This window comes from Tursiops truncatus, chromosome 19 (assembly GCF_011762595.2).
Source record: "Tursiops truncatus isolate mTurTru1 chromosome 19, mTurTru1.mat.Y, whole genome shotgun sequence".
In the NCBI taxonomy this organism is placed as follows: Eukaryota; Metazoa; Chordata; class Mammalia; order Artiodactyla; family Delphinidae; genus Tursiops; species Tursiops truncatus.
In genome coordinates, this window is record NC_047052.1 from 39,562,770 (window position 1) to 39,578,440 (window position 15,671).

At 52.5% G+C, this 15,671-nt stretch overlaps 1 protein-coding gene across 5 annotated transcripts in view; it reads right to left on the minus strand.

The window, feature by feature from the left end:
• Positions 1-426: 426 nt before the first annotated feature.
• Positions 427-15,671, minus strand: part of TSHZ3 (teashirt zinc finger homeobox 3) — a 70,670-nt gene continuing 55,425 nt past the window's right edge. For 3 of the 5 annotated variants that reach the window (XM_073795739.1, XM_033844615.2, XM_033844616.2), the window contains one exon: positions 427-5,226. In XM_073795739.1, coding sequence (XP_073651840.1) covers positions 2,024-5,226 — 3,203 coding nt within the window. In that variant the 3' untranslated portion in view covers positions 427-2,023. The other 2 variants (XM_073795740.1, XR_012327945.1) reach the window with 2 other exon arrangements.

The window sequence follows — 15,671 nt, forward strand, 5'->3', positions numbered from 1 at the left end:
TCTTCCAAAAACCTTTCTTCCCATCTCCCTCGAGCAGGGCTCTGGGCCCTGGCTTCGACTTCTCTCATGCAGATGGGAGACCAACCTCCGGCCCCGACGCGGGTCACCAGGTGTGACCGAAGCTCCACTACCGATGTCTGATAGCATCGCCTTCCCAGCGAGCATCTAACCTCACGGGAACATCTTCCTTTCTTTTCCATTTTTATTCTTGGGGAAAATTCTGTCCACGCCGCCTCTAAGTGAATGTTTGCTGCTCTCCAAACCCAAGGTTCACTAAAACTCCCCTGATTTACGGGCGGTTTCCGACTGCCAGCACCTGGCAGACACAGCAACCAACTCAGTCATAAACAGATCGCATACAATTTAATTTTAATGTGCTCGTTAGTCGTAGCACATTTCAGACATAATTGTGAACGCAACACAAAATTATAGCAAAAAGACAATTTTAATGCTGCCGTAGAAAAGAGGGTTATATGAAGAGTCACATAATGGTGGTTCATTGTCAACAACAAAACAGGGCACAGAGTGTCTGTGCTGTTTACATGCCAATATTTTATACATAGGTTCTCATATGGTGTCAGCTGTCAGTTACTTCTGCAAATTAACTGCCAAAAATGGAGAAGAACAGAATCACTTGGAGAGCCGGTAACCACGGGTTACCTTTCATAAGCCTAAAGATAAAGCTGCAGTGTGGGATCTTGGGAGAATAATTAGGAAGAACAAAACAGAAAGTTACCAATTGAAATAAAAAAGGCATCCTACAATATGGAATAGCAACCAAGAGGGCTTATAAATAAGTAAAAGAGGTTGTATCACAGAATGCCTCGTGACTTTTAAGCAAAGTATTACAGTACAAACATTTTAAAGGCTTTATCAATGTTTAGGAAATACAGTACAAGTTCTCTCTCTCTCTTTTTTTGTTCTTTTTTTTTTTCCTTTTGAAATAGACTTACCCCTTTGAGCACTGAGTTTATTTTGAGCGTTTTTTTTTTTTTGATTTCTAATAAATACCTTTAAAAATCATGTGCAAAATAGTTATGATGCTGCCACGGATGGATTTCCTGGCCTCGTTTATTCAGACTGCTCAGAACAAATGATAATATGATGCTAATAAATATGTATAATTTAAACGTGAACCTCTATCAATATAGATGTACTGTATAGCAAAACAAACAATCATACTTTGCTTTCAGATAATGTTTCTGTATACTTTATAAATGTTATCTGTGGTATCTTCTGTATAATTTACAATGTTTGCATGTAAAAAAACAAAACCCATAGACCTTAAAAAAAAAAAGAAAAAGAAATATACACTATACATAGGCATGGCTTATGCCCAGAGCATGGCAGGTACATAAAACACTGTTGCTATAAATGCAGGAAAAAAGGTCATTTACCCACAATCACATTTTTCATAAGAGAGTCTCAAATCTATACAATATATACATCTATGTTTCAATGTGAAAATAATATTCTTTTAAATTTCAAGGCGTGTTATACCCCTGCAGACCTGCATAAATGGAGGTTCATATTATTAATTATAACTAAGCTGGTAAGGAATTTAAAAAACAGAGCTTCATACATTATTATTCTTTTATTTTATTTTTTAACCAAATTAATGCAAAAGTGCTTCAAAGTACTCAGAGGGCTAAAGATGAAAGGGTGAAAAATGCCAGCACACTCGGCCGCGTGGAAAAATGTGGCCGGTTTCGTCATAAATGCTTAATTAAACTGTCTGTTAATGCATGCAGCTTGAAGCATCGGGGGATGCTCACAACTAAATCCCATTTACACAAAGTTCCAAACACTTACCACTGCGTTTTAACCTTCATATTTTACCAGTGACAACAGCTGAGTATGCACCTCTATTAAACACTGTACAGTTATACAAAACAGTCCAGCCCAGAGTGATTCTCTGCAGTTAAAATAAGAACATGTGCCTAGAACAAGACAGAGGGGCCTTAAGGTGCCTGCAACAGTTTCCCTCAAAGCAAATCACAGTCGTTTTCATCAAAAGCAAACGCTACTGCTTCTCTAACTCGGAAACATACAGAAGGTGGTCCTCTGGGGATTTCCCGTGTGTTTTGCTGAGGTGAAGTTTAACCGCATGCTTGCTCGCAAAGGTCCGATTGCAAAGTTTGCACTGGTAGGAGGTCCCCAGGTCCTCCTCGGGGGAGGACGTCACCAGTTTTTCCGACGGTGACTTGGTTTGTGCTATCTGATTGTTAATCTGTTCGGTGGACAGTTTGGACAAATCCCGTAGCCGGAAGCCCAGGTGTGACTCGAGATGGCTGATGTACGTGGAGGGAGTCCTGATTTGTGACGCGCAGTCATTACAAAAGAACACGGGGTGGCCAGTGTCCAAGTTTTTGAGGAACTTTGTTCCACCTGTCCTTCGCAGCTGGTACTTCACGTTGGCCAGCCAGTGGCTGATGGTGGTCATGGAGAGCCCGGTGAACCTTGAGATGTGCATGCGCTCCTGGGGGCTCAGGTCCGACATGATGTACTTGCCCTCCGAGGTCTGCCGGAGGCTGGCGGCAAACTGGGCCTGGAGGATCAGCAGGTGCTGGGGGTTCCAGTTTGATTGGCGGCCCTTCCTCTTTTGCGCAGGCGTCACCTCCTCGGCCTCCTCCAGGGTGGCGCCGTCAATGTCAGACTTCTCGGAGATGCTGGAAGGGGTGGAGGACTTTGACGTGTGGCTCTCTGTCAAGTTCTTCAGCATATCGGATATATCTGACAAGGCGTTCTCGCGGAGCGGCGAGCTGGACATGAACGACACGACGGCGGACGTCTTTGCCGTTGTCACCGTGGATGAGGAGGTTGCTGGGGATGTGGACGTGGGTGACAAAAGCACTGAACCCAAAGGGCAGCCTTTGTCACTCTTCCCTTTTGTCAAGTCTATGGGTTGGTCGTTGCTGACGTGGTAGAAATAGCGGTCGAGGTGGTCCACCTTCTTGGACTGCAGGGGTGGGGGCGTGGCCACCGCTGCCTTCTCGGCCAGGCTGTTGCTCATCTTGAAGAGCATGCTCATGGGGTCGAGGGCAGGCAGGGAGGGCTTGGCAGCCTTGCCCAGGTGGATGTTCATGACCGACTGGAGGGCGCTCAGAGGGTTAACGAAGGGCTGCTCTGGCGGGTGGTCGGTGATGATGGCCGTGCTGCTGCTCAGGCCGCTGCTCAGGGGCTTCACCAGGTCCTTGCCGTTCTCCACCGGCTCTGCTGGGGGGCTCCCTTCCTTGCAGCCATCCCGCTGGGGGCTGGGGCTGTCCTCCTGGCTTTTGAAGCCCCCGTCGCTGGACGCCTCCATCCTGATGGGCTCGCTGATGTCGCTGCTGCACGGGGACGGGGTGGCCCGCTTGGGCGGCGAAAGCTTGCCCTCGGGCTCCTTCATTTTCTCCTCAACTTTGGCAACTTTCTCGGTGACCTTTTTCACCAGCTCCTCCATGGCGTGAAAGTTTGTCTTGGGCATGGGGGAGGTCTGGCTGCTGGGCGGAGAGATCAGGGTCTGGTTCTTTGTGGGGGACACGATGTCACTGTTGCCGAACATGGGCTTCAGGGCTGCGCTCTTCCCCGCGGAGCCCAGAGACAGCTTCATCATGTTGGGGAGCTGGTAGGCGGCGTGGATGCTGGGGTAGCCCCCCCAGCTGGGGGTGCCGTTCTGGGCCTTATTGATGGCAGACGTCACTGTGTTTTCTAGGGACTTGAGGATATCGAGCCCCCCCTTGGGACTCTCTTCTAAGTCGTTCTCAGTCAAATAGTGGTACTTGGAAGAGATGTCGTACTTCTCCTCCTCACACGCCTTCTCCTTTTCCTTAGGCTTCTCGTCTGTGACCACTTTCTCCTTGTCGGCCTCCTTCTTGACCTCCACGTTCAGTTTCGGGGAGACGCTGGCGGGCGTGTTGGAGGGGGACGTGAAGGTGGTGGCGGCCAGGGGCACGGATTGCACCTTCTCATCCAGCAGGGTGGTGATGCTGGGCGTGACAGGCGTCTCCATGATGGGCTTCCCCTTCTTCATGGCCGAGTTGGTGACCTTGATGAAGTGGCCAGTCACCATCATGTGGGCCGTGAGCTCCTGCAGCGTGTCGTGTGAGCTGCCGCACTCCATGCACTTGAGGATCTGGGACTTGCGGGCCTCGAAGTGCCAGGCGTAGCTGGCCCCGTTCTGGTGGCCGTAGCGGTTATTTGGCGTGATGTACGGGTTGGAGTTCTTCTGAAGCACGTCGTTCGTGTCCGCCATGGCAGCTTTGGGGGTGCCGCCGGTGGAGTCCGGGGAGCTGGGGAGCTCCAGCTCCAGCGAGGCCTTCTTGCGAGTGGCAGGGATGATTTTGGCTGCGACGGGAGTGACAGGTTCCTTCAGAGGCACTTTTTGGTAGTGTTTCGTTTTGATCATGTGGACACTCAAGTCCTGGAGGGACTCGAACGAGTGGCCGCAGTACATGCACTTCAACACCTTCTGGGCGTCCTCCTTCCCTTCCATTTCCAGCAGCGAGCGTTTGCGGGGCTTGGACCAGCGTTTGGGGTTGTTGTTGTCAGTCTCGTGGTTGTCGTCGCGGTAGTGCCCCGTCTCGTTCATGTGCACCGTCAACTCCACCAGGGTGTCGTAGGCGGCGCTGCAGTCTTTGCAGCGGAACTTGCTGGCCCCCGTGAAGATGGAGCCGTAGAGCTTGCTGCTCTGCCGGTACAGCTGCACGGTGCTGAACAGGCTGGGCTCGGGCAGCACGCGGCTCTGTGACACCTGCTGCAGGGTCTTGGCCATGGCGCTCTGGTGCCAGTCGAAGCTCCCGCTGCCGCAGCTGCTGCTGCTACTGCTGCTGCTGCTGCAGCTCCCATTATTCTTCTCCGAGGACGGCTGGTGCAGGTTGAGGGTGAGGCTGGACCAGTACGAGTTGGAGAGGAAGTTGTTGTACACGGCCTTCATCTGCTCCAGGCTGTCCGACACGGTCGAGTCTTCCGGTGGGACTGCCACCTCCTTGGCCTCCTCTTCGTTCTTCATGGAGCCACTTTCAAAGTCGGCCATCCGGTCACTAGTCTCACTGATGTGGGACTCACTGTCCATCTCGTGGCTGGAAAACTCAGCCGCTGGGGAGTTCTGGTAGCTGGGGCAGGTCTTGCTGAGCTCCTTTTCTGGGCACATGTACTTAGCCGAGGGCTCCCCATCTGTCAGGCTCTCCTCTGGGTCTATATCTTCGTCTACCAGGGCGGCAGCCTTTAACTCATCTGAAACATAGGCTGCCGTGATAACAGGTGGGACAAGTGGGACAGAAAGAAGGGACACAGGGAGAAGGAGAGAAAGAAAGAAAGAAAGAAAGAAAGAAAAGCATTAGTCAGTGTTGATCTTACCTAGAGCATTTTCTCGGCTCTCGGGAAAACGCAGCAAAGCAGACAGGCACATTTATTTGTAAAATTAAATAGTTAAAATGTGGTGTTTCTTTGGAGCAAAAAAAAAAAAAAAATCTGCTCTTCAAACATAATTTGCCACCTTATTCTTCTCAAGGGGCAACAGCTTGAAATTAAAACTAAATTTGAAATTAATGAAGCACATTCTGGAGGTGGCATTCATTTCTAAAGTAATAAATTACTTGTATCAACCTCAGAGACAGCAGTTCCTGTCTGTCAATTAATATGTCTTATGCTTCTCCTACCCCTAATGCATTTCTTAACAGACAGATTCACAATTTAAATTAAGCAAGCATTTTTTACTCATTACATTTTTGAGGCTCAACCTTTAATAAATATAAAGCACAAAAACATCAATACAATTTTTACAAAGTAAAAAGAAAGTACATCAATTGCGATAAATTAAAGACAAGGTTTTGTGGCTTTTTTTTTTCTTTCTCCTTTCTGAAAAAGTAGGTCTTATCGAAGCTTAAAGGAAGTTTCCTTATAGAAGCTTGGACAGGTGTTGGTTTGTTCTAGATGGGAAGGAAGACTCTGACCCGCCACTACCCAGCCCTGGCCGTGTCCCCCATGTGTACACTCAGCCGTTCTCAGCAACCGGCACACACACCATCCATGCAGAATTATGTCAGAACAAGTTCAGGCAAATTGGTATGCGGTGCTCATTCCTGCTGTATAAATATATACAAGACCTTCCAGTGGACCTTACAAATGTCAAAGTGTTTGCTCTTTAGACTACTTTGTCAATATTTACTCAGCATAAGCTTCATGGGCATCCAACAGGGATCCTGTGTTTCTGGAAGCAATGTAACTGGGGATGGAAATCCAGCCTGTGCTTCCGAGCAGGTGGAGGTGCTCTGAGCAGGGCTGAGCAGCCGTGGGTTCTGGAAGACACGCTCCAGAGAGCCAAAGCCAGGAGAACACTTGCATTCATGGAACTGAGTGATTTTGTTTTTTCATTCTTTTGTATTCAGTGACTTTGGTTTTTTCCTTACTGGAGCTTGCCTGACACTGTAAACCAAGTTGGGTTGATCTCGTGAAAATTGGGCGTGGCCAGCCCTGCAGTGAGTGACAGTGTTAAGGCAGAAAAGGAGTGAAAAGTCATTTCTTGTCAGCTCCTCAATACCTGTTTGCTTCTAAAGGCCAGTGGCTGAGTGTGTGAGGCGGCTGGAATGGCACAGTGCTAACTGCATGGCTGATTAAAAGCTCCTAGGAAAGAAAAGGAAACTTTGTTTGTGGAATTCACTCCCGTAACTTTAAAGATCGGGGCCCCAAATCAATTTCACACCAGAAAAAAAAAAACAAAAAACAAACAGTGAAATGACTCAAAGAAGATTCCCAGGAAGCCACACAGATATTTCCCCTGGCTCTTCCTTCCAGTTCATGTGTGATTTTCTTCTTTCCTAAGACCCCGTTGAGCACCAAGATTTCTAAGCTGAAACTACCGACATCCCAACACCGAGGTGATCTGAATTTGGATGGGAAGAGTGTCCCAGGTACACACATTCGGATCAGCTGTAGAGGCAGGGATGCTTCTGCTTATATGCAAACAGTGAAACAAGAGTCTTGGGCTGGAGCTGTGGAATGTTCTTCACAAATGACCAGAAGAAAGTGCCCTGCTCCGGTCAGCCGTGGTGAACCTTCAGTTTAAGGCCATGCACTTGGAGCTGACATGGCAAACAAGCTCTTTTCCTAGGGCCAGGGCCACAATGGATAGCGGACTATGGTACTGGTCACAAGGGGGAAGATGAATGCTCTTTTTGGGAAAGGAAGAGGAAGATAAAAAGGAAAGAAGGTATCTCCCCCTCTGCACACCATCCTCGGCTTCAGCACACTCAAACCCCACAACAGGGCTCGCAGGTCTGCAGGGAGGGGAGCTGGGGGCAAAGTGACTAAGAATCGCAGTTTGCCTGGAACTCTCCTGGTTTCAGCACCAAAAGTTCCACATCCCGGGGATCCTCTCAGTCCCGGGCAAACACCCCTGGCCAGGGGACACCCAGCAGAACCAAGTCAGAGCATCCAGGCAGATCTGCATTACTCTCGCAGAGGAGCTAGAGCAGGGCGATGTGGGTCTGACTGTCTGCAGAAATGCACTGGGTGCGAGTAGGTATAACGTTTGCATCCAAGGGGCCTCATTTGGAACACTGAGTCTTTAAGGAAGGGGAAAACCACAACGGCCTGTGTCCCTGCCCAGCCCCGTGTGAATAGGGTAGATCCCAGAGGCCCCTTCTCTCCCGGAGATGGCCCTGGGAGCCACGGTCCACAGCGTGAACCACACCCATCACGGCTCCCATGGAATTCAGTCTAGGAGAGGCAGGAATCCAGAAATGGTCCCATCTGGCCACGACAGGAGAGACACACCAGGCAGGCAAAAGAAGCCAGAGCTAACGGTGGACATGAACGAGCCCAATGTGGCATGAAGGCCACCAGCTAAGGGAATATTGGTGGCTCTGCTGGTCCACCTCCCACCCAGGGGCAGCGTGGCCCCCGTGGAAGCCGCGGCACGGTGTGGGGAGCACAGCAGGCTGTCTGGAGCGCCCCCCATAGCACACACACGCACCATCATCGGCCTGGCCGGCTCCCACCCTGAGCTGGCCCCCAGCGAGCCCCAATATACCTTGTAAATCGCACAGCAGTATCAGAATGTCATCAGTCTGATGACTGAGGAGGAAATTAACATTGAAAGAAAAGTAAGGCCAACCCCCCTGGTGGGAACCAAATCCTACTCTGAGGAAAATTAAAAAGCTTCGGGGCCAAGAGGCCCTGGATCCTGGGAGACGTGGCATCACCCCACACACCACCCTTGTCATGGTTTCTGAGGCTCTTACAAGCACCCTTGCACACTGCCCTGACAGGGACCTCACCACCTCCTAAAACAGCCCCTTGCTTTTCAGACCCAACCGGGAGAAGTACTTGGAGGGCAAAGCACGAATCCTTCTGCTATGTTTTGCAATAATTGCACTCCTCCGAGAATATCACATCCACTCTTGATGACTGAACTTCAAATAGTGGTGAGAAAGCTGAAACGGGCCCAGAGAGATGGCAGAGGGGATGAAGGGATGGAAAGGTTCATTCATTCCACTAATTCCGATCGCGTCCCACGCCTGCCAGGATATCCTTTTCTTTCTCTCGGCCTCCATTTCCCCATGTGTAAGTGACAGGGCAGTGCGGCCTGATCTGTAAGGCCCTCCTCCTCTGCTTCTCTGTTCCGTGGCTTTTCTGAGGAAAGGGTAAAGAAGTGAGGCAAAGCCCACTTGCTCTGGCTCATCCCCTCCACGCGCTGCTCCTGACAGGCACGCAGCCGTTAAGTCACTCCTTTGTCCCTTCTGCTCTGCACTAACCAGCAAAGTCCCCAGCCGGAGAGAAGGAAGAACGTCCTCACTGGGACAGGGGATGCCCCAGATCAGGCCAGGAGGGGAGGGGGACTGGGTGTCTCCATCACAGACTGGGTGGGCAGTGAGAGGCCAACAGGGGGCTGGGGGGGCACTGGGTGAGAAGCCAGCCCCACCGAGGTGGCCATCAGGGGTCCCTCCTGTCAGGGAGCGATGGCAGGCTCTGTCCCCGGCTTGGACCTGACAGGTAATCGCGCACAGGTAATCAGACCTTGGGAGGCTTCACCACTGTGGACGGTTATTTTGATCCCTGCTGCTATTTAACTTTCTGCTTAACTTTCTCCTTCTGCTCCTGTCTGGATTCTCCAAGGCCAAGGGCCCACTGTACTCTTAAAACCCTGCACATAGTAGGTGAGCAACAGACACCTGCTCCCTGCTTCGGAAAGAGAATGATTGGAGGTCACGTCCAGCAGCAAGATGCTTGTTTCCAGCCTCTGTTCCCTCCGACCCCAGCATCTCTCACCCCTCCTCAAGGAACCCCTGACTCCAGCCCCAGCCCCTTCCCTCTGTTCTCCAGACAGAAGCCACCGGATCCTTATCATTCAGCGGGTGGGTAACACCCCACCCCCACCCGTGGAACACCCACAGTGACCTCCCATTGCCCCAGAGTCCTCCACCATCTTGGCCCTACTTCCTCTCCAGCCTCTCGGCTTCTAGAACGTGCCAGAGCTTCTAACTCTGCACTGCTGCCTCCTGTGCTGGAAACCCTGGGGCAGATTCAAAGAGGAGGGGGAGCCATCTACCCCTCCCTGGGCTTCAGTGGAATGTAATATCTGGGGAAGGGGGCTTCTCGACCCCAACTTTGTCCCCTTCGCACGCCACCCACTCCCTTCTTTCTACAAGGCACACCACTGAAATCTCTAGCTTACAGCAGATGTGCCAGGGTGTTCCAACAGACTGTCAGCTTCATGGGGTCAGGACCAGCCGCGCCTGCCCCCCCAAATCTGCTGCAACCCTACCGTCTGGCCCAGAGTAGCCACTCGACACACACCCACAGAATGAATGAGTGAATGAATGAATGAACACCATAGATGACTTCTTCAAACCTCCTAAACGGTTGCCAGAACATCTAGATGGATCCTGACACCAGCTGGTCCCAGAGCAGCAGACGTGCTGGGGTCTGATCCGAAGTCCTTCCTGGATCCGTTTTCTGAGCAGAAGTGGCATGAGGACCAGCCTCTGGGGGACAGGATGACAGAACCCTCCACTGAGGAAGAGGGGAGGAAGCCCCCCAGATGGTGGAGGCCCCCCAAGGGTGGAGTCACCCCTGGCTGTGCCCACATCCCAGTACACCTCTCCAAGAATGCAGCAGCACCACTGTTTTCTCTTGAACAAAAACTATTAAAATAGAGACCTCTGCTGCCGGTTCCAGCACAGGAGGCCCTGAACTGTCAGAGGGAGGGGCTCGCATTCAAACCAAATAATCAGCTGCAAAGACGCAAAGAAACACACGGGAGTGGAGACTCAAGGAAGGATGGACTGGGGCCCGTGTTTCATTTTTCCCCAAGTCGCTCAGTGGAAAAAGTCCCTCTCTAAGAGGTGAACCCTTACCGATTGCTGTGACGGCTTCCCTATTACATCCCCACCTGCTCTCCCCTTCAATGAAATGTAAGCTCTTCAGGCAGCAAGACGTCAATCCAACACCCCAAAGCTGAGGGCCGAGGACACGTTTTTGGACAACTGGATGAACTCAAGAACTTGGCATGCCCAGAACCAAACGGGACTCTTGAGCAGAGATGCACGTTCATGAGAAACAAAAAGCTCTCACACTTACAAAGGCTTTCTACAAAGTTCCACAGCCCAAGGCCCTGGAATGTCAAGCGATGAAAAAACCACACTCCTACCTAATATGTGCATGTTTATGAAGCATTGTACATTCACTGCATTTGATCCTTTCGATGGTCCTGGCAGGTGGAGAAAATGATTTCCCTTTTGCAGCCTAGGAAACTTCAGTTCCAACAAGTTAAATGGGACACTCCCAAGCCCTCTGTGGGGACCCCTCAGGAGTCAGGACTCCCCTCAGGAGTCAGTATAAAGGGGATTTGACTAAACCCCTGAGGGAATCACACAGAAGGAGCATGGAGTGAGCTTCTGCCGCATCAGAGCCTTCCCTGATGCCCCATCCCCGTTGGACCCCACGCCTGCCCCTCCAGGAGGGCCCTGAGTCCCCTCCCACAGCTCCCTGGGGCTCCTGCCTTCCAAGACGTGGCCACAGTGACAGCGGACTGTCCAAGGAGTGAGGAGCCAGCCAGTGCAGCAATCAGAAGGTCTGGAGGCAGCAGCAACCTCATTAATATTTATTATCATCATTAACTAAACCCAACCGCTAGGTAAAAAGGAATGAATACTTTTGATATAAATAAAAAACAGTAAGCTGGGCCATAATGGAATTCATTTCTGGGCAAGTGGGAACTACCTTCATCACGCTGTTGTGCAAACAAGGAGATGAAGGAACTGAGGGGTGTCCCTGTGGGGATGGGTCTCCAGCCTCGGGGTGGGGGGCGGGGCCTGCGATGGGGGTAGGGCGGCACTGGAGGGAGCTGGAGAGAAAGGAAAGAGGGCGTGGCTGCGCCCTGCTCCCAGAAGCAATTTCAAAGTAAACTGTCCTGCGGATTTTTGCATTTTCTGGGCTGAAATGAGGGTTCTGTAGTTATAACCCTGTTTTCAAATTCCCAAGACTGCCTGGGAAGATGAATTACTGGCTAAAGCGTCCTGGGCCCCCCCTCTCCCCTCTCTTCGGGACAGGTGGCCCATTCAAGGTACAAGAGCACCTCCTCTTGTACCTTGAATGGGCATCCTCCATCCTCAGTGACTGCGATGGAGGGGGAAGAAGAGGCAGGGAGAGGAGGGGGTGGGGCTGAAGAAGGACAGGGCTGGAGAAGGGTGAGGAGAGAGTGGGGGGCAGGGATCAGAGCGAGAACAACGGGAGAAAGATGTGGGAAAGAGGGAAGAATCCACCAGGACTAGGATGGTGCTGGGAAGGGGCAGAGAGAGAAACTGAGACAGAAACAAAGAGGTAGAGAGAGACAGAGACAGAGATACAGAAAGAGGCAGAAAGACAGAGACAGAGATGGAGAGAGAGAGAGACAGAGAGAGACCCCCAAGGGCAGTGAGAGAAGGAGAGAAAGAAAACCAGTGATGGAGATTTGAGAAGAGGTAGAAAGAAGAGATTATTCTAGCGGTGAGGACAGTAAGGAGAGGGCCTGAGCTGGGGGTCCTGGTGCGGGGAGAGGGGCCCTGGGGTGCTGCTGGGGGTCAGCTCCCCGGCTGGAGACCCAGGTCTTGTCTCAGACTCTCCTGACCACTCAGATTTTCAAGACATAAGGTGATTTTTTGTTTTAAGGGTAATTTAACCATCTGAGGACACGACCAAGAAGGCAGTTAAAATGTTCAGCCAACCCTGGTGGGCAGAGCAAGGGGACGCAGCTTGGGGACAGAGGTTGCTTCTGCCCCAGAGATGATCTGGGCCATCCTGGGCGGAGGACACCTGGCCAGGGGAGTCCAGGAGGAGCAGGCCCTAGAGCCCAGGGCCTCAGCAACCCGCAGGAGCCCCTCTCAGACCCTCACACAAATGATCACATTTGAGACTTGACTTGGAACTGCCCAGAAGACAGGCGTGGGCAGCATGCCTGAAACTGGACAGCTTGTGAAGAAGGCTGTTGGCTCTGGACACCAGCTCAGGGCTCATGCACGCCAGTCTCTGTAGACCCTATTCCTGACCTCCCTTCACAGCCAAGGCCACTCTGCCTGGTTTGTGAATCAAATTCAAGTAGAGTTTTTTTTGTGTGTGTTTTCTTGCAGTACGCGGGTCTCTCACTGTTGTGGCCTCTCCCGTTGCGGAGCACAGGCTCCAGATGCGCAGGCCCAGCGACCATGCCTCACGGGCCCAGCCGCTCCGCGGCATGTGGGATCTTCCCAGACCGGGGCACGAACCCGTGTCCCCTGCATCGGCAGGCAGACACTCAACCACTGTGCCACCAGGGAAGCCCTCAAGTCGAGTTTTAATAAACACCCTGCCTAAAGGCCTAGGGAGGCCCGAGTCCTCTCAACCGTTCTAGCTGTGCTTGGACGCAGAAATACACCAAGATCATCACAGGTGTCTCGGTCACCTCTGAAGCCCTCCCCTCCCCTCCACACCTGGGCCCATAACAGAGCAGACTCCCAGTAACAACAGGGGTGGGCTGGTGGGAAGTCCCAGTAGCCCCACCTGGAGAGGTGGCCATGAAGGTGCCACCCTGGACTCCAAGAGGACCCGCCGTTTTTGTTGGTGTTCCCGTGTTGTGCGTTTTTCTGTTCAGCTGAGTGATGTCACAGACAATGAACCTGGGTCTCAGCCCCTGCTCTGCCCCATGGTGTCCATGTGGCCATGAGACTGACTTCAAGTCTCTGGGCTCCAGTTTTTTTCCCCACGAATGGGGGCGGTGTGTGTGGGGGCACAAGTGATGCCACACCCACCTCCCAGGTGTTTGCAAAACAACAAGGAAGTCACAAGCAGTGAGCAGAAAGGACTTTCCCAAGTGAAAAGGGCTCTACGAGCACAGGTGCACCGACTCCATGGAAGTACACGGGCCCATCCTGCAGTCCCCACACCCAGGAGGCGGGTCCTGGGACAGCCTCTGGGCTGAGTCCTACGCTTGTCAAGACAGGCCTCTGAGGTGATGGACCCCAAACCTCCAGATTCTCCAGCTGCCTTTCAGGAAGAGGGGCAGCGGGGACCAGCAGAGAGCCCTGCTGAGGTGAGAGGTGCCCATGGGGCATGTGTTCTTCTCCCCATCCCTCTGGCGGCCTGAAGGTGTGGGCTGTGGGAAAGGAAGCAAGCCAGAGAGGAAGGGGAGGGAGGAGGGAGGGAAATGAAGCTCAAGGGAAGGAGAGAGAGGAAGGGGGAGACATCCATCGGATTCACGGGCTTCGAAGTTAACATCCCTGACCCAGCACGTGCCTCCCCCCAGGCCTGGGCCATCCTCAAGCCCCGCTCTACCCACAGCCACACCCACCACTGCCCCACCCCCCCCACCCCCCCACCCCCGGCTGTCTTGATTCCCAGTCTCCGCCCATCCCTGGGGGCGTGGTTAGAGTCAGGTGACCTTCTGCGATAGGAGCCACCAGAGGCCCACAGCCCTCTGGCTGCCTGTGTCCCTGCAGCCTCCGGCCCCCAGCCTGGCCACCTCCTCCGGGCTGAGTGCAGCCCCACTTCAGGTCAGCTTCTGCCTTGAGTCATCTCTTCACGGGAGAAAGAGCTCAAAGTTCCCAGAAAAAGGTCACCTAAATTACACCTTGTTCTAAACACACCTGGAAATTCTAGCCAGATTGATCCATTCTACACAAGAATTTCTGCTTTACGAAGGGCTCACGCAAAGTGCACTGTGCCCCTCTGGGTTTTCTTTACACAGGTCTCTCTTCTGTGCGCATGTGTTGCACACCTAATTGTGACAGGGACGGGAGGGCTCCTTTGTGAGTGTAGCCACCTGGGCAGCATCTTCCCTGTCTGGTGCAGCCTGATTTGGGGCCCAGAGTTATCCCCCGGTGTTCTGAGAGCCCCTAAAGTAAGCTGCCAGGATCTCTGGAAGGTGTGAGAAGCAATGAGACAGGCAGGGTGCTCAGACCTGGGCCAGCGATGACCAACACGCTCCCAGCTCCCTGATGCTTAGGGGTCCTGCAGAAGGTGGAAATCCAGATGGGGTACACCCTGCTGGCTGCTGACCGGGAGGGGATTCCAACGAGAAGCACTCTGATGGGAGACTTCCTTTTGGTGCCAAGAGAGCCAGGCGATGGCAGAAGGAAGTGAGTGATGGAGTGGAGGGGAGCTTAGCTAAACGCGCTGGGTAATATAAAGGCGATTAGATTGAGTTGTTGGGCCTCCGTTAGGATATTAAATAGGCAGCAGAGAAAGAAAACTGATTCTAGAGGAGTGTTCATGGCTGGTACCCAGGAGGTCACAACCCGGCAGAGAACACGAGTCTTCTCCATCCACCCGGCCACCTGGAGTCACAAGAGATGTCACCCAAGCCATCTGGGGTGACAGAGGTCGCAGTCTCTGGGGACAAAGAGAAAATGGCATTCTTGGATGGTACCAGGGAGACCAGGGGCCTCCCAGGAACCAGGAGAATCCCAAAGGGCCAAAGCTGGGCAGGGAGGAGGCTAGGGTGCAAGGCTTGGCTGTGGGGGAAGGAACTGGTGGCTGAAGCTATAATGGTCAGGACTTCTCTGGAAGGCTGGCCGCGGCGGGATGACAACCTCCCCTAGATTGATTGTTCTTCCCACTAGCAAGGTCAGGAATATTAATTTTGTACATGTTAATTTGATGTAATGTGCGACATGAATGCTTGTTCAGTTGGGTATCACTGTGTTAATAAACCTGCGATGCTTTCATGCCAAGAAAGGCATGGCATTAGCTGATTGGTGAATCAAGCCAGTGTGAATAAGGCAACGTTGCCCTTCAGCAGAGCCAGAGTGGCCAGTAGTTGCTCAGGCCATAATGGGCTGCTGCAGATTCTCTAGGAGGCCAATGACAGAGAGGCCCAGGGGACACCTCCCCGCTGCTGCTGGAAACCCCAGCCCATCCTGAAGATTCGGTATCCAGGCCAAGTCCTGTTCCTCTAGATGTGGTGGTGAGGCCGGGAGCCTCCAGAAGCCGAACCTGGAGCCGCCACTGCCCACCAGGTCAAGAAAGACACTTCCGGGGCTTGTCTCCTTGGATTCTTGTTGCCGTGAAAAGGCCTCATTCAGCCATCTCAGCAGCCCCTCTGGACAACCTCCCTCCCCTTCTCAGGACCCTCCCCACGGGAGAGATGGATCAGACAGAGGAAGCCAGGAAGCTGGGAAGCTCCTGAGATCAGAGAGGGAAGCCAGCTCCCTCCATTCTGAAACCACACTCATCCTACTGCA